Below are 18,924 nucleotides of genomic sequence, written 5' to 3'. Positions count from 1 at the left end.
TTGTGAGTATAATATAAACTTCATTTCCTGGTGCCTCTCTTGTGTCCCCTCTTGTGGCTACACCTGACTAACCATTTCAAGAGAGAATACAAACAACTTCTCCATAAGAACTGCAATGAATTCTTTACTTGCCACTTAAACTGTCTCATAGAGCTCCTGTAGAAGTGCAGACAATGGGTCCTAAGACTTCCAGGTAATTCTAAATCCAGCAGAGATCCCTCTTAACCACAGAGAGAGCGCTGGATGTGGGGCTTTGTCTGTAACTTCTTGCGGTTCTGATGCTGCTAGTAGGATCTCTGGCTCCTCACTGGAAAAACAAAGCTGAAGTTCAAAAAACATCTCACTGTTTTCTTGTGTGAGGGATTGAATGCAAAAGAATCTGCATGTATTATACAGACTTTTCAACCAACAGCAATATGCCTAGTTCACCACTGTGTCCCTGCTGGTTCAGATGTGACTGATCCAATTCTGCCAACAGCTGCCACTGACAGCTAAAAGTTAAAAAAGTGGCAGCCGATGAAAGAGAGAAAAGCAGATAGTGGGCAGGAGAGACTGACAATGGGAAGGATAGGTGCCATTTACAGTGATGAATCCAATGGAGGATTTTCAAGTTCAGAGGCACTGAAACACTTTCCTTCCACTCATCTTTTGTTACTGATCCACTCTGCTACTCTTCAAATGACAGTGAAGATGGCCATGAACTTCTTCATCCACCTCTTCTGATCGCTAGCCATGCATGGATGGGGACCCAGATGCTTTCAGCAGTGAAGTGAAGTGTGCTGAAAGCCATCCCCCTCCAACCAAAACGTATTGTCTCTGCACCTGAAATCAAAACTGAAACTCCTCATTAGAGGCAGTCCTTTGGGTCAAGGCACTGAAGGCTCCTATTACAATGCAACTATGTTATCTGAAAGAAGACCATATAATGCCTGACACAGAGTAGAGTTTCTCTAAATGTTATTTTTCATATCAAATTGTCACTGCCTGCCATTAGAACCTTAGTAAAGATTCATCTACAAGATTCTCTCCTGTCTCCAAGGGCTCTTGAGGAACCCTAATAGAAGGATTTTGATGGAGCACTGGCAAGGACTTGATAGCAGAGTCTGAGGTCTGGGGATGGTGTGGAAAGGCGAGACTGAAAACATGAAGCACTTTGGGGGAGAAAGGGCACTTTTAAAAGGTGAGAAAGAGGGAAGGGAGTTTGGAAATTAACTGATTCTTCTATGAGGCAGGCACTCAATTAGATGCTTTTGTACCCACTATTTTAATCCTTATTTAATCCACAACCATTTTATAGGGAAAGAAGTAGTAATATACCCATTTTGCAGATGGGAAAATTGGAGTTGAGATTAAGAAAGTTGTTCAAGGTCACACACTGCCTATATGTAATAGAATATAGACTTGAACCTCAACTTGTCGTCTAAGCCTATATTCCTTAACCATGCCATGTCACTCTCCACACTTGTCAAGGGCTGGACGACCTGGTCTCTGTTACATCCTTTGCCCTAAAGCTCCAACCACTTAAAATTTCAGTCTCCTGTAACAGCCAGGTTTCTCCCTCATTGCTAGCCATGGACTATCCAAATGGAGATAAAAGATTTCCATGATTGGTGGAATAAAAAGAGATTTTGCATTATCAGAATGGTTATAAAGTTGGGAAGAACCTGGAACCATATATTTTTTTTTTTCGGTTGTCCAAGGGGTTGGAAACTTTCTATTCCAGCCTCCAGTCTGTGTCACACCAAATCCAAAGTTCTGGTGTAACTGGTGGACCAGTTGGGGCCCTGCCCAGTATCCCCTGCCCCACCCACAGCAGTTTCCTGTACATTGGCAGCAACGTTCATTTTTCCAATAGACCAGGATGAGAGGATATGAAGAGAGTAGCTGGCACGGAGAGGAATAAAATTTGTCTCTCCCAGAGAAGCTGGAGTAGGAGTGATAGACTTGGGAGATCAAGAAGCTTCTTTCCTCCCACCACTGGAGAAAGGGGCTAGGGACAAGAGTCTATGGCCCAACATAAGATCTTGTGGAGGGATCACCCCCCAACGGAGATTCAGGCTGCACTGCCTGACTCGGAAGGTTCTTTCCTCTCCTTAGAACAGGGAATTAAAGAACTGGGGGATAACTGATAGCCTCTAGGGTCATCAGTCAGGGGCCCAGGCTGCTTTGTCCAGAGGCTATAGCAAGAGAGCAAAGGATCTAGGGACAGTTTCCTCCAACCTTAACTTTCAATCCTCACCCTTATCCCAGCACATTCCCACACCTCTCTCCTTCGTCGGTGGGACTGAGCATCCCTTCCATTAACATTTTAGTTACCACTTCCACGCATATACTTTTCTACGCCCTCCAGAACAGTCAACCCCACACTGCGCATCACTGCCCTCTCCCCGCCGCCGCCGCAAGCCCGGCTCTGCACTTGGGTAAGGGGAGGTACTGGCCTCCCCAGAGCCGTGGGGGAGTAGGGGGGGCCGGTCGTTCACTCGCCCTCGGATCTCTGCTGTAAAAACTGAGCGGCAGGGACCAGGCATGCGCAGCATCTTCGGGCGCATTGTGATGGGAACTGCTTCGAGTCTCTCTCTACAAAGACTCCGGAGTAACCGCTAACCGCCCCCCCCAGACCCCCCCTTTCTTTAAGATAGACACACAAATGCAGAGGCAATGCAGCTTTTCTTTCTTTCTTTCTTTCTTTTTCTTTTTTTTAAAGGGCCAGTTGTCGCTTGAAAGGCTAGCCAAGTGAAGGCTAGTGTATTTCTATCGATCCCATCTCCAGTGTTGACAAACGCCAGCACCGAAGCTTTGCAGTCCCGGGCTGCAGTTTGCAGTGGAGCTAAGCGGTGTGCGGCTTTAATTCCACGTCAGATCAACTTTGATCAATATCCCCCTACCGGCCCAATTGGAAGAGCCCAATTCACCGGCGCTGAGCCTTTTCGCTCTTTCCTTCTTTTTTCCCCTCTTTAGACCCACCATCTTCTGGGGGAAGAAAAGTCTAGATTTTCTTTATAATTTCTTTCTGTCTCTCTCTTTTGTTTCTTTGGGGGTTTTGTTTGTTTGTTTTGTTTCTCGGTGTTTCATCTTTTTTGTTATGTTCGGTGTTTTAGGTTTTTATTCTCTCTCTCTCTCTCTCTCTCTCTCTCTCTCATTCTCTCTCACGTAGTGATAGGGAGAGAGATCGCTTTGGCGAACGGAGCTTGCAGCCAATGAACCCGCCTTCCAGATTGGTGTGAAGACAGAAGTGAGGTGGGGGGCGGGGAGGGGGTGTGAGAGAGCCGGGAGAGGGAGCAAGGAAGGGAGAGAGAGATTGAGAGAGAGAGAGAGAGAGAGAGAGAGAGAGAGAGGAGGCGGTGGAGGAGGAGGACTAGTGTGGGGTGGAAAGGAAGAGTGAGCGAGAGCAAGTTGAGGGGAGGGGGTGTAAGAGCCGGCGAATTCTTTTTCTTTTTCTATTATTATTTTGACGACTCCTGAGTTGCGCCCATGCTCTTGTCAGCTTCGTTTTAGGCGTAGCATGGCCAGGCAGAAGAAAATGGGGCAAAACGTGCTCCGGGCGGTCTTCTTATTAGTCCTGGGGCTTTTGGGTCATTCTCACGGAGGATTCCCCAACACCATCAGCATAGGTAAGCGTGAGCAAGCAGCCAGTCGGGCCGGGCTCCCCTGAGCCCGAGACCACTGCCCCGGCGGGGCTAGTGCGGCCGCGGTTCCCCATCCTGCATGGCCTCGGGAGGGGACCGGGGTTGGGGACCGGGGATGAGGACGGGGCAGGAGCCGCGGGGACCTGAGCTCCAGGGGGCCGGCTGGTCTGTGGAGCGGCGGGGACAGTAGAGGGGTCTCCTGAGGCTGGGGGGTGGGAGCGGTGGGCTGCAGGGGTTTCCGATTAGAGCGGAGCAGGGGAGGCATGCGGGAGGCCGGGAGGCTGCAAAGGGGCGAAGAGTCGCGGGTTTTCGGCTGGCTGCTCTGGACTTTGCCATGGCGTGCGTGCCGCGGCTGGAAGTTGTCCCAGGGTGATGCCGCCTGTCTGGCCGCGCCAGGGCGCCCCGTCCCGCGTGTCCCTCTGCCGGAGACCGGCTAGAGCTGGGGGAGCTGGAAGCCCACCCTGGATCCGCCAGACCCCGGCGGCAGCCGGGGTCGGTGGCGGATGGGGTCGGAGGCGGGGGTGAGGCAGGGAGCCGTGCGAGCGAGCCGGCGGGCGGGCGACGAAGTCACGCAGACCATGAATTCATGAATTGCCGCTGTGTCTGTCTGGAGCCCGGCTCCCGGGCGCTGGGAGAGAGTTCTCTCAGCTTCTGTCTTGTATTTACAAGTCGAGAAGTTAGAATCGTTGCCGTTACCGAACCAAACCCCTGTAGTGTCCGGCGTGGGGGGTGGACGGCTACCGGGGATAAGATGGGGCAGCAGGGGAATGGAATTGTTTTTCTTCCCAGCCCTTCCCTTTGCACCAGGAAAAGATGAACCAGCTTGTGGAGATGGGCGTCGGGGAGACGGGAGTGGGGGGAGGAGTAGGGGGGAGCAAAGTGGAGAGGAAGCTACTGCCGGAGAAAGAACCAAGTCCCGCGCTGGCTTCCATCGTCCTACCCCAAAGCAACCGCCTCTTCCCCCTCTCCCCTTTCCCCCTTGTCTCCGGCCTCTTCTCTTCCTCTTCAGTGAAGAGGAAAACCAGGTTTCTCTTGGCCAAAATTTGAGTTCGCAAGAGTCTAGAAAGACACACAGGTTGAAAATCACTAATCACCGCACACCGCGGTGCCATTGAAATATGTCCCCTATCTGTAATGCTCCCCAATTACTAGCCGGTCCTGGGGAAGAACACGAACCAAATGTCGGTTCCTTTTGCTTATAGGTGGACTTTTCATGAGAAACACGGTGCAGGAGCACAGCGCTTTCCGCTTTGCCGTGCAGTTATACAACACCAACCAGAACACCACAGAGAAGCCCTTCCATTTGAATTACCACGTAGATCACTTGGATTCTTCCAATAGTTTTTCTGTGACTAATGCTTGTAAGTAGATCTGCTTTTCCTCCCTTTGGGACTTTCGGGACCTCACCTGAATTTTGCTTGTGGGACTTGGGGTCTGCCTGTGTGCTGGAGAGGAGGGGGTGTGATTGCCTCAGTAGACATTTCAGGGGCTCTCATCAATCCGGGTTTCATGCGACATTAATCAACTCTGTAGGTTCCCGCTGAGGGACTTAAGGCAGTGCAGAAAACTCTATTGTGAATAATGTTAGATGCAAAAGTTTTATTTCCCTCCTTGCTAAACTGGCGTTCCCTCCCCCACACCCCCTCTTTGGGCTGGGGGGGAAAAAGAAAGAAAAAACAGCATGGTTGTTCAGGGAAATTTTTTTCAGATGGGATGAAAAAAAAAAGAAACCTCTTGATTGAGTCAATTCAGGATGTACATTACTTGACTGTTAAATCTCACGCCTGGCTGTAGGAATGAACTGAATTTGACAATCACCAAATATTTAGGAGCCAAATATGAGAAATTCTGCAAACAAGTGACCTTGAGGCACAGATCAGCTGGGTTTCTTGGCCTCTTTCTGTCCTATAATATCACCTTTCTTACTGAGAGAGCTCTGATGGGAACTGATAAGACTACAAACTCATTATAAGTGATGAATGCCTGGCAAACTGAAGAGAAGGGAGAAGACGGTGCTTGAGTTACTATTAGGGGAGCTATTTCTGCTATTCCTAGTATTGTTCACACCCCCCCCTTCTTAAGGACCACACAGTTCTTAAAGCAAAAGGTGGAGGGGGATGGGAAGGCTTGCAGCAAAAACCCAAATATCAAAAAGGATGAATTTCATCGGCCCCAAAGCCATTTCTGAAATAGCTATTTGTGCTCTGTGATTGTTCCTCTGGAAAGGGGACGTTTTGAGAAGCAAAAGCATGGGAACCCAAATGACCAATAGTCTGTTGGACACAGGTTTTTCTTGAATGGAATGTTTTATGAGAAAGACTGGTAATTCTTCATCTAAGCTGATTTTACTAAAAGTTTTCACAACAATGAGGCTGATGATGGCATAAATATGTTTTGATTTTACGGCTGGTGTAGTTTGGCATTTGGGGTTTTTCAATTTTATTTCAAGGGAGAAATGATATTTATGTTTCTTTGGGATAAAATTTGTATATAACTTTCTTCAATGCTTCTGCTTCAAAGGATATGAGACTTCCAAAAAATTCTTGAAAGGGTCACCAAGGGCCCAGGTTCCTTGGATTTGAAGGCTTAGGTCAAGGGGATGGGGGTTAAGTACTTTGCAAGAAATGTGACACTTTAGCAGGTCTAAGAAAATTTTAGCTGAAGGTACAGATCCTTATATGAACATGTTCTGAGATACTCTGTATTTGACATTCATTGGCTTTCCGACATTGACAAAAATAGGAACTTATTAATTCCAGCTAAGTGTGAAAGTTACAAAATGTCTGTCTATACTTTGCATCTTATTTCAGTAATCCCAGCCTGTCGCTACAGCACTTACAACACACATCTGACTCTTAATCCTGTAGCACTGTGATCTTGTCAAGAAGCTGAATCTCAAATGCAGCTTCCTAAGTATCAATTAGAACAGATTTAAAACCAAATACATAAAACTAGCAGGATTTATTAATAATAATGAATAATATTTATTTCAACTCCCTTTAGTGTCTTTCCACTGATGAGAACTGGGATAAGAATGCCAATTAACTTCTTAGGAATGACTGATTTCCAAGGTCTTTGGTCTTGTTTTTCTGTGGTCAAATTGGATTGACACCCACCTGCTGAGGGCCATCGGAACCCTACCAAGTAGTAAGAAGTAAATGGTCCTTGCCTTGTGAGAAGCTCAGGCTTGAGAACAATTGAGGCAATAAGTCGTTCATATTGGTGTTGAGTTGCCTTAATGTCTTAACCTCGCAGGGCAATAAAGGAACAAGCATGGGAAAGGAAAAGAAATTGATCAGTTCCCATACTCTCAATCCACAGCACTTGTGTTTAACAGCTTACAAGGCTAGGTTATGGCTGAGGGCTTGAAAATGTAGGATAATGGGTGTGGCTCACTAGGCAACAAGAAAGACAAAACAAAAAAGTGACCTTGCTTTTAGTTATACCAAATACACATGTATGCACACACACAGGAGAAATATCCAGAAACCAGCGATGTGTACCCAGCTGCCTGTTGCACTCTCAGACTTAACAGCTCAGAAGACAGAGGAAGAAAGCTACCATCTTCTCTGGTCCCTGAAACAGTTCCTCTCTGAATGTCACAATCATTGAATGGGGGCCAGATCCCAAAGCTGTCTCCGGGCAGCTGCTGCTTAGAAGCTTAGCATGAGAAAGATGACTAGTCCAACCACAGTCTGATAGTCTCTGAATGCAGAAAACAAGCATTTCTAGGGTCCACGGGAGCCCTGGAGGTGTAGCTCCTCCTACCCGCACTCCTCCCATCCCCCGCCTTAATTGTTCTTTTTCCCAGAGAAATAGAGGTCATATATCTCAGATGCTGGCATCGCAATACTAGATCAGAACTGAAGCCTGGCGGGTGATCCCAGGTTCCATTCTTCAAGTGATTGCACTATTGTGCAGAGAAGAAACCCCTGGATCCTCTCTCCTGCCCCTTCCTGGAGACCTAGGGAGAACCCGAGGAAACCCCTTATGAGTCCAAATCTGGTCACCCACCTCTCCTCTCTGGTTCAGTATGGAACAGAAAGGCAACAATTAAAGAAACTTTTCCCTGTTTCCATTCAGAATTCCTAGTTTCAGCCCATCCTAGCCCTAGAATGCATTTCTTCCCGGGATATTCCCAGCATCCCCAGTCCTTGGGCCGGCTCACGCTTTCCAGGGCTTAGGTATGCAGGTAAATAAACTCTTAAAGAATAAACAAAGGGTAATGCTTTCTGTGTGTGTCCTTGCTCCACATCCCCTCCCCCGGTGTATTCAGAAGGTTATTTAAAGACTCTTCTTCACCAGCAACCATTTTTTTTTTTCTGCACAACCCCCAAGAGGTTTACTTAAGACAGACTCCAACTTCGTTCTGTGTCTTAAGAGGCCAATAAAAAGTCTCTTTGGCTTTGAAACGTGGATCATTTGGGATCTCAGTTCAGAGGTGAAGTTTATCGAAGATACTCAACTGATTTGGAGCACATGTTCCCATTTCATAGGAATTAATTGAGCTTGCCGTCTGACTTTTCAGTTTAGCCAGATGACCCCAGAAAGGAGGATGATATGAATGTTATAGTTTCAGGATGCGTGCGTTCACACACACACACACCACACAACTAGTGTGTATAAAAAGAGATGTACACACAGGTTTTTAAGTTCCATGTCCGTTCTTGAAAAAACCTGTCTGATCATCCTTGGGCTTGGGGGGTTGTGGAAACAAGAGGGAGGACTGGGTCTCATTTGCGTGGCTTTGCTGCTGTGGTTCCTCGGGAGCCGCCTCGGGTTGCCTTGAAGTCCCCTCCCGCGTCTTGCTGCTGTGCACTTGTAGTGCACTCCACACTACATCGCCCCAGCCTCTGCAGTGTCAGCTCATTAGCACACAGATCTCATATTCCCTCTCCGCACTGTCATTGCAAAAATTGCTGTTGTACACCTTTACAGCCAACAAATGTGCTCGTGGATTACGCACTGTTTGCAAGAAGCAAGGAAAAGGCAAATGTAACCTTAAAGGTTATTCACCATGGAACTGTGCTCTAAATGCGTTGGCTTAAATAAAAATCTGTTGATGGAGGCGCAGTAGTGATGGTGGGACTTAGGAGCACAGTCTCTAACGTAGACCCCCGCAAAATCCCTTTGGCTGCCTAAATCTAACTCATCAGCTGCACATTTTTATTCCATTAATTTTTTTTCGAGCCCCGTGAAGTATACCTGCCGAGAGCACGCTCCTTTTATAACTGAGCGCATTTCACTACCAAGTGTACTGAGCTGAGACAGGTTTCCGTCTCTTTGCCCACAGAGTCACAATCTAATTATCTAATTATTCTAATTGCCAGGATCCATTTAACAGTTGAGGTCCATTTGGGAAGGAACCATCTCCCCTGCTCGGCTTCTCCATTCTTTGGTGGGTTTGGTTTTATTCTCGTGTTGGGCTTTTTCACATAGTCTTTGGACCAGGGTGAAGACCTGCAGTGTCACTGCTCCTGCCCTCAAACGGATCTGCGGATCTGCGTCTTGCTAACCCATGTCGACTGTTCAGCTCCACCTCCCACCCCCAGCTCCCCATATTTGTGCCTCTGCTGCTGTCCCTCTCCTCTGTCTGCTGGCCAGCCTTCAATAAGCTCCCTGGCTTAGCTCACTTCTTGGACCCTCTGGCCAGCTGGCTTAGCCCACTAAAGCACGAAGAGGTCGCCTCCGTGGTGCCAGTCAAAGACTTAAGTCACCTTCTCACAAGGTTTATTATGTTTTTTTTTAATCTATTTTTTATGTGGAGAGGAGGGAGGAAGGTGATGCTGTTCATTTGGGCCATAAAAATAGATGGCAATCAGCAGGCTGTAAAGGTGAGCTTCTAGCAAAGTGTACTGCCTCCCCTCGAAGGCAGCTTTCCTGTTGATCTATTAAGTGGGGACAGGGAGGGAAGGGTTTGAGGGGAAGGAACAAAGGAAACTATTGTTCTCTCTCTAAGCTTAGAGCCAAACTAGCCACGGTTTTTCTTCCTCTTGGCAATTTTAACTTTTTCCCCCTAAAATGAGACTAGTTTCCCACATCCCCCCACTTCGACCTCTATCCGAGGCTTCTGTAATTCTGCCTTTTCCTCTCCACTCCCTAAGATGGAATGAGAAAAGTGGGGACTGGGTGAGATTTTTATGCTCTTGTTTGGGCTTCTGGTGGATTTATTTTGAAATGTCATTATGAGGGGTAGTCAGAGATGATTGGCTAATTTGATTTTAAGGGACTGGAAAATAAATAAGGCTCCAGAGGCTTTGTTGTTAGTCTTCCTTTGTAAATAAGAGATTCGTCATTTTTATACAGTGGGTTTAAGGATTAATAGCATGGATTTTCAGAGAGGGCCAGAATTTGAGAAGAGAGGATTCGTAACTTTGGGGGGAGTAAACATGCTTATTAGGATAATTGGCTTTGAACTCTTCAGATTGAGACGGCAAACAGATTTGAAGGACCTTTCACAAAACTTTCTACCTTCTCTGCAGGTCAGGAATATTATCTGCATACCCTACCTGCTCTGATAAAAGAAATCACATTTGACTTTGTTCCTTTGGCTTTGATACTTCGGGTCTAAGTAGATAAAATGTCCGCAGGAGGGTGCAATTAAAACCCTAGGTGGGGGCGATGGGTGTTCTTCAGCAGGAGTGTGGGAGTTGTGCAGACGCAAAAGGAACTCCCTCCCTGCTTGGGAAATGTCTGGGCTCCAGACGTAGAGCTACAAATAGCCTCAGTCTGTGTGTGGGATGAGCCTTGAGCTAGGGCAGCAGCCCCCCAAAAAAGGTCAGTACTTGGAAAAAGGTGAACACAAGCAGAATGTGTCCACTTTCACACTTCTGTTTCTTCTCTTGCCATAATTCCCTCCTCTGGCTCTGCCTGACCAGCCCAAGGCCTTCTTCTTGTCTCGGAGTGGCCCCTTCTCTGGCATTCTATCCACAATAAACTTACCTGGGTACTGTTCTCTGCTCTGGACTTTTCTGCTTCATCCCTGTTCTTGATCTATCCTCTTGAGTGCCTGTACTCTAGGGGTGACAGCCTTTTATCTAATACAGGAATCTAGCCAAGAGTGGCTGTTAAGGAGTTTATATACCTAATGGGAATAATTGCTTTAAAACCAGAGACTGCGGGAACCATAATGCCTCAGTTTCAAGGAAGGAAAGATACATAAGTGGGTGTGTTTCTGGACGTGATGCACAGAGTGGCTGTTCACTCTACCCAAAGCAAACATCAGCTGGCCCTGGTCAGCAAAGATCAGCAGGCCAAAGTAAAAACTTACCTGTGCATGGGAGGTTCAGTGTAAGTACACCTAAGGCACAGGGCAAGTGCAGCTTCACCAGGTCAAAGTTTGTGGGAATTTGGGGAGTAGCCACAGTTCTTAGGGATTCATTTTATGCAGGAGGCAAATATTATTTTTTAATATGCCAACCATACCTCAATTAAATGGTCTAAACAAGTGTAAACTTTTCATATGTACTACCAAAAGGAAAAAAATAAAAGAGGCTGTTGTAGAATCTGAAGGTGCCTCCATGGGTATCGGCTGGAGATACACCAGCATGGGACAGAGGTCATAGGAGGGGAGTAATGTGGAGAGGAAGCTGAAAAGTCTCGTACAAAAGAGTCCTTTCCCTGGGCTGGCATGTAGAATGCAAGGATTACAAGGTGCCATTCCCCATTCACAGACACTAAATGGTAGCTCTGGAGGGCTACAGAGAGGAAACAGAGCTGGCAAGGACCCCTTCACCCTATGGCACATAGTTCAGTCTAGAACAGCACCTTTCAACATTTTATGGGTACACCAATCACCCAAGAATCTTGTGAAAATGAAGTTCCTGATTCAGTAGGCCTGCAGTAGTGTCCAAGAATTTGCATCTCTAGCAAACTCCGAGGTGATGCCGATGCTGCTGGTACTCAAACCGCTTTGAGTAAAATGAGTCCAGAGCAGGGAGACCGTGATTACCAAAGAAAAAGACGCTCCTAGACAAGTTCTTAACCCATCTGTACCTCTTTGCCTTCCAAAGAAGGTTCTGTAAGAGACACGTTTGGCTCATTCTCACTCAAGGATGTCCCGATCACATTCCCAGCAACCCTGTGCCCGGTTCAGTCATGTCTATGGGTGGCATGATTAGATGTCTGATGAGAGCTTCTACTCGCTTTCTGTAGGGATTTGGAAGAGACTGGAAGGCAGGCTGAGAGAGGAGGTAGCTCATGAGCCCAGATGACAGAGTCTTGGCTTCTTGCCATACCCCGAAGTGTCCCTTTTAGAAACAACCTGCCTGAGAGAGTTAAGGTTGGCATGCAGTAGCAACTGCCTTTCCACTTTGCTTCTCTGGGTCAACGCATGCCAGGAGGCATGTAGCATCTGCTCCTCAGCTTTCTGACCTCCCTTAAACAGGGTGAGAATCAAGAAGTACAACACAACTCAAATTCTGTCTGGTTCCCTAACAACCTGAAAAATCCACTCCATTTTCAGGGCTGGTGCCAAGAACACGTTGTGAGGTAGAGGGGAGGAAGGAGAAGTAATGTCACTCTCAAACATATCTGAGCTGAGGACTGCTCCAGAGAAGTCATTAGAAGCTTACCCAGTGTCATTTGAGGACTGCCAATGGCACCCTACTACCCTAAATATTGCCTTCTTACAGTGGTCTGCCGTTAGTCTGAAATTCCACAAATATATTTATTTGTGTTATGGCACTTCAAGGCCTGTACTAAAAAGCAAGGATACCGTCTGAAAGTGAATGAGTTATATCCCTATCAGCCATTAAGATTTCAACCAGAATTCTTTGACCAGGTTACCCCCTATTACCTCGCAGAATCCTTAGAAGAGTTTTCCAAGACAGGTCAGTGCCCCCAAATAAGGCACCTTCCTAAAAAAGTGGGGACACTGAATGGATGGTGGGCAGTCAGTGGGGACTGGGAGACTCTTGAGGATGAGGAAGAATCCCTTAGCTATTTGGCAAAATTTGACTTTCTCTGTGGATAAATTCTGGGGGTTTCTTCACTAAGATTTTGGTTGCCTTTAACCCTTCAAGTCACACCATATTGGTAGTAGTGAGTGTATCCTCTCTGCCATGCATGGTTGTTTGCTGCAACAGATGATCTCAGCCTCTAGATTCCCCACAATTACTGTGGGATATTTTCAGAAGTAAAACCAGTTTTGTGATGAGGGATGGTGAGGATTTTTTAAACCTTTTTAAAAATATTGCAATCAAAACCAGTCCCCTTTCAATTATCCATGATTGGCTCATGTACCTTGCCAATTACTTATTGCATCAGGGGCCTCATTCTTGCAGCTGCCTAGAAAGGGATCAGGCTGCCAGCAACGATTGAGACAGGAAGGGACAAGACCCAGCATGCACAGGAGTAATTGTACAGTTGTGGGTGTGGGTCTCTGTGTGGGTGAACACCTTTACACATTTAAAGTAGAAAGGCTGCCAACATCTACAGTCAGCCAGACTGTTGCAGGGTCGCAAATATTCTTATATTTTGTTGTTATCTCCAAAGCTATTTATTGGTTAGTTTAAAATAGTATTTCTTGAATTGGATCGCTTCAATCAAAATCACTAGAGATGTTTGTTAAACATATGATTTCCTAGGTCACACTCCAGATGTCTTAAGTCAGAAAATATAAGGGTATATCTTTTTTTTTTTTTAACAAGCTCTATGGGAGATTCTAATGCACACTCACTTTGGGAATCACTAGTTTAATGAGCCCTCATACTGCAAACAGAGATCTATGGATGCAGCTTGAACATTTGTTGAGCACCCACTAAGCTCCAGGCATTGTACCAGGCACTTTTACATATGTGATTTCTGTAAGCAAGTGAGGTGCTTTGGCCCATGTGAGCATTAGTGAATGGCTCTCGGGTTGGAAATCCAAGGCTTGAGAGAATAAAGACTAGCCTCAAGTCACAGTTTCTGAGGTAAACAAAGCAAAACTCCTCTTTGCAATGGTAAATAGAGACAAAACAATGATTTTATTTTTGAGTTCTCTTCTTTGCTTATTAGCTAATGATTGGTCCTTAGCCATGCTCTAAACTAGATGATATAGCGAATGCCAACCCATTTGTTAAAAAACAGATGCTGTACCATCTAGTTTAAAGCATGGCTAAGGACCATTACCATTGATGCCGTTACTTTATATGGTGCCATCCTTGCTATCAACAAAGGCTGAAATAATATTGAACGTCATTTATTGAACCCATACTGTGAGGAAGACATGACTCTAAGCCTTCTAAATGCCTTATCTAGTGGAATCAGCAAAACATTGCTAGAAAGGAGGTACTCTTATCTTCATTTTCCAAAAGAGGAATCAGAGGTGGCTCAAAACATATATGAGCAACTAGCTCCAAGTCACACAGCTGGCTAATTAGCAAGGCCAGGATTCTAGCTGAGATATTCCTGCCTCTAGAGCCTGGACTCAATTTCAAGTGGGGTTGAAATCTCCAATATGTCAGTTGGGCCAGGTATAGAGTGGTGGGGCCTGAGGCCATCTGGAGAATCCAAGCCCCTCACCTGAAGACACCTCAAATCCATTTTTTGAAAAACCACTGTGGGATGATCAAAACATCTGCAACAGGCCTTGAGGAAGGTGTGAGTCTCTGTCCTCTGCACTGCACTATCCCCCTTCCTCTAGCAGCTCAGTTACTAGTTGAGGGAGGTTCTATGAACTCGTGGTTAAAAGTACTGAGAAGATCAGAAAATTTCTTCTACACCAAAGAACTATTTGACCTTCCTCTTCGTGTGCCATCAAGGGTCCTCAGTATGCCACAACTTTCTCCCCTGGTGCACACGCTTACAGTCCTGTGTGCATACACTGTATAGCCAGTGGACTTTCATGGTTGACTAACCATGACTAACCTTCCTCCCAGCGATGCTGAGGCATGAGGCATGAGGGTCATTAACAAGTGCTCAGCAGGTCAGAAGAGGTACTACCAGGGGTTGCTGTAGGGGAAACTGCTTAGATTCTGGTAAATGTAAATCCCAGGTCCACAAATGGGAGACCACTGGGTCAAGTACGGCTCTGCCAATATTCACCCAGGGTGGGAGCTTCCCATACACCCCAAGACAGAGGCTTACTAACTTTAGACCTGGACCCAAAATAGAGATGTATAGTTAGTTTTGTGCAGATGATTGGGTATGTTTTGTTGGATATTGGTAGCTTGCCATTGTTAAAGTGAGGACTATAGGTCTTCTCCCCATAACCTCACCATCAGATTGAAAAGTAAGCCTCAGACAAAATACTGTTTCTCATTAAAATAATAGCAAGCAAGCATAAAAATAATTGGACAACCTGTTCTGTAGGCTCAGTCAAGTCCAGCAGCCTTTCCTTTTAGGTGCTCCAACAGCAGCTTGCATGAAGGTTCACTTGGGGCAGACAATATTCTGGTGGCAGGTAACCAAGAATCCTCATTAGTGTCTGCCCACAGGACTATTTACAAATTAAGCCTAGGGTACCAGTTCTAAGGGATAACACTACAGAGCTTATTAGATCCTTATATCTTCTTTCTGTTAGTTTGGGAACTCCTTTACCATATTTCTAACCAATCAACATATATTGAACACTACTGAGGTCACCAATGAGAAATTTAATGTTAACTTTAAAAGCCTCTGGTGTTCATTAGAGATAAAGATACCTGAAGTGCATGTAGAACCACTTCTTGGTCGAAATTTTTAAATGCTAGATAATCACTCTTGCTCTGTATATTTCCCAGTAAGGAAACTGGACCCGTCCCCCCTGCCCCAACCAGGGTGTAGATTCAAACTAAATAACCCACATCTATACCACACAATTTATGTTGATTTATAAAGTAAATTACAGAAAATATAACATTTGAAATACCATGTTTCTTATGGCCTTGGAAAGCAATATAAACTGTAGGGGGAGTAGGGGTGTGGTGAAGTGAACATGGAGCCTGATTAGATCTACCTGAATGACATCGGCAAGTCACTCTGTTCTACCTGTTGAAGTTTTTATCTTTGTTAAAATGGGAAAGTTCTTCTGGATGATCTCTAAGGAGGTTTTCATTTTTGACATCTACCATTCCCTTTTGTCTAATCCCTACCACCTCCTCTTCTAGTAACAGTCTCACTTCATTTCTTACTGAGGAAAGATCATCGAAAATGAAGCCCCTCAAATTCTTTGTCTACATCTAGAAACTTCTCTTTATATCGATGTATTCTCTGGCTCTACAAGACCATGAGCAAACAATTAAATCCTTGAAACCAATGGACAGGGCTTCTAGCCAGTTGTGGTTTACCCTGGCTCGCATCTCACCTCTTCTACTTACGAGTGTGAGAGCTTGGGACAAGTTTACTTAACTTCATTTTGCCTCAGATTTCCCAATTATAAAGTGGGGATAATAATAGTCTTCACCTCATAGGGTTGTGGAGAATTTCAAAATGAGACAATTTGCAGATCCACACAAAGCACTGAGAATAGTGCCTGGCACATATTGGATATTATTATTATCAACATAATCATTAGTTTAAAATCCTCTGAGCTTTTTGTCCTAAAAACAGAAACCTCATTTCATTTGAAAAGTAAAATCTCTTGTCACTTTAGGGACCAGATTTCCTTCCTGAACAGCTGCCCTCTGAGACTTTCTATAGTTCTCATCTCTTCCCGGAGCTCAAGATTATTTTTTCCTGCCAAGAAAACCATCACAGCACCCTTTCAGATCACCAGCCCACCACCATGACCTTCTATATCCCTCAGCCATGCATCCAAATTCACCCATGCAGTTTGTGTCTTGGTAACGTCAACTACTCAGATACACTGTGTGGTCAAAGAACTCAGAGATACAATTTTCTGTATCATCTAAGGGCTACGGGTTTAAGGGAAGACCTCAAGTCTTCTCTCCCAAATAAATGGTCTTCTTAATCCCTAAGTCCAACTACTTCCAATCACAAAAATGAATCATCCTTTCTGTTCTTTTGTGACAAGCCATAATGCAAACAATACACAAGCAGTCCCCCTGACTTCCCAAAGGCTCAGGAGGCATCTGCGTGTCTCTCTGATAGTTGATTCAGAAGAAAACAGTTGGGCCAGGCTCCCAGGAGACTGGCTCTTCAGCCAGGCCCTGGAGCTTCTCTTAGACTTGGGGCTGCTTGCTGAGGGATGCAAGGAAATGCTCCAGAGCTTCCAGGAGGAAGCCCCTTCATTTCCTTGGACCCCGTTGGCCCATTAGGGAGGGAGATTTCTCCATGGGTCCCAGAGACAAGAGCCCAGGGAACTGAGAAGAGAGGCACTCTGTCCCGCCCTTTCTTTTCTAAAGCAGGCAGTGCCCTGGCACACACACATTGCATTCATTTCCCTAGTCCTTCCCACTGCCTGGTGATACTGAGCATTTGCTAATCCTTTTAGTCTAATCCTTTTAGGCTCTTGCCATCCAGATGATAAGGGCTCAATAGAGACCCACTTCTGGCACATCTCTGAGTCTAGTCGACCCGTTGAGTAAATATCACAGTCTCTTCCAAGAGTTCAGTCTACTTTGTGCAAGTGTTCCTAACAGGGTCCTTTGACCTCCTGGTTTCTGTCAGTCCCAGCTCTTCCTGTCACCCACTTTTCCCTCTGCTGCCTGTAGATCTGGCGACTGTGAGGATCGAATGACAATGAGGAAAGTTGAGCTTGCCCTTGGGCAGAGAGACCCAGAGCTGCCAAGCTCTGAGTACACTCACAGCTGGTTCTTGGGTCCTACACCTAACTTTCTGGAGACAGGAGCTGCTGTTTCTCCTACTTAGTTTGGGAGCAACTGGAGGACAAAGGATGACTCCAAATTAGACTGCCTGCATTTGAATCTTGGCTCTTTTACTAGTCATGTGACCTGGGGCAAAAGATCTAGCCTCTCTGAGCCCGGATTTCTCATCTGAAGAATGAAGATGAATATAATAGTAACGGACTTGTAAAGTGGCTGTGAAGATTGACTCAGATCATCCATTTGAAATATGTAACATCACTCCTGGCATATAGTAAGCATTCACTAAATGGTAACTGTCATTAACATGGAGTGCTGGGGCAGTTGGTAAGTGGAGGAAAGGACTAGAATTAGTCAAAACCAAACTGGAAGAAATTCTTCCCATCTCTGGCCATCCCTCAAGCCCTCCAAACAAAAGTGTGTACCCTCTGTGAGTCTGTAGCTGAAACCAAGCCAGATGGGGTCACTTGAGTACTCACAATGCTGCCTCAAGCATAAGGGATTTGCTTTAGGGCCTAGCAAAGGAGAAAGAATTGACTTGACCCCACAAGCCAACACATACACACCACTAGGTTCAATCATGGCACTGTTCAGTGGAATTGTCTAAAAGGACATGCTGCTCCCTTATGATTTTTTTTTTTAATCTGAACTTGATATGCTTGGGGAAAGGTAGCATGGATAGTAATATGATAACCTTGGTACTTGCTCACTCGAAGGAAAAAAACAACTTTCAATCAAATGTAAAGTCTATTTTGATGTGTGGAGAGTGGGAAAGTGGAAAAGTAGATTCTGGAATCTCCACTTAGACAAGGAAAAATGTGGTGCCAGTTGAGCTCTCCTAGCTATGATTTTTCTGAGTTCTTTTAATTAAGGGTGATATGTGGATGGAAGTTGAGAGTATATCAGTTTGAGTGGATGGATTTTCTTCTTTTGATGTTGCTTGCCTAAGTCAGACCAAAAATAGCAAAAGAAGGAGATATGGAAAAGGTTAAAAGAGAAATTTTGCCAATGTGATTTTCCAGCATTTCAGCCTCCTTCCTTCCCCAGAGCAAAGGTTAACTAGCTAATTCCATAAGCACAGACTCACTAGAAAGGATCCTGCTGAGGACCACAGGGCCATGCAATCCTTTTCCTACCTCCTCTTCCTTTGTATTCAGGAGCTGATCTGCCAGCATGGTGTCTTCAGCAGGCCCAAACCTGGGTGATGACCAAAAGCAGGTTTTTTTCCTTCCTACCCCAGGATGCCCTTGCTCTGCCTGTATCACTTCTTCTTCTCATTTCCTATCCAACCCAACTGCTATGTGGCCTCAAGGGATCACTGATCTATTTTCCCTCTCAGATGAGGAAATTGAGGAACAGCGAGGCTAAGTCATTTTCTCGGAGTCACACAGCCAGTGGATGGCTAAATCAAGATTATAGTGCGGGTCTTCTTCTTGGCACTTCTCTATGTTGTCTTCCCAACATAATCCCTTTTATTTTAACTTCCATTGTGACATCATGATGTTATGTATGAAAATAATGACAGCCTTGTCTTTTATAAGTGGCAGAGGAAGAAAAAATCCAAAGCTAGTGAATTAGAAATGAAAGGAAGCACGAGTTTCATGGGCCAC

General features: G+C 45.6%; 1 protein-coding gene across 7 annotated transcripts in view; it reads left to right on the top strand.

The window, feature by feature from the left end:
- The first annotated feature begins 2,698 nt into the window (after positions 1–2,698).
- The window catches only part of GRIA3 (glutamate ionotropic receptor AMPA type subunit 3), a 286,267-nt gene continuing 270,041 nt past the window's right edge, over positions 2,699–18,924 (top strand). For 2 of the 7 annotated variants that reach the window (XR_014307019.1, XM_082716572.1), the window contains exons 1-2: positions 3,272–3,611; positions 4,829–4,987. Coding sequence is in view for 6 of the 7 variants with exons in the window: in XM_082716572.1 (XP_082572698.1) it covers positions 3,503–3,611; positions 4,829–4,987 (268 nt within the window). In the remaining variant the exon portion in view is untranslated. Of the gene's footprint in view, positions 2,835–2,959; positions 3,238–3,271; positions 3,612–4,828; positions 4,988–18,924 lie in introns of those variants that run through there. The other 5 variants (XM_082716567.1, XM_082716571.1, XM_082716570.1 and 2 more) reach the window with 4 other exon arrangements.

Source organism: Mustela nivalis, assembly GCF_964662115.1.
Source record: "Mustela nivalis genome assembly, chromosome: X".
NCBI classification, from domain to species: Eukaryota; Metazoa; Chordata; class Mammalia; order Carnivora; family Mustelidae; genus Mustela; species Mustela nivalis.
This window is presented reverse-complemented; position numbering and strand designations above follow the sequence as displayed.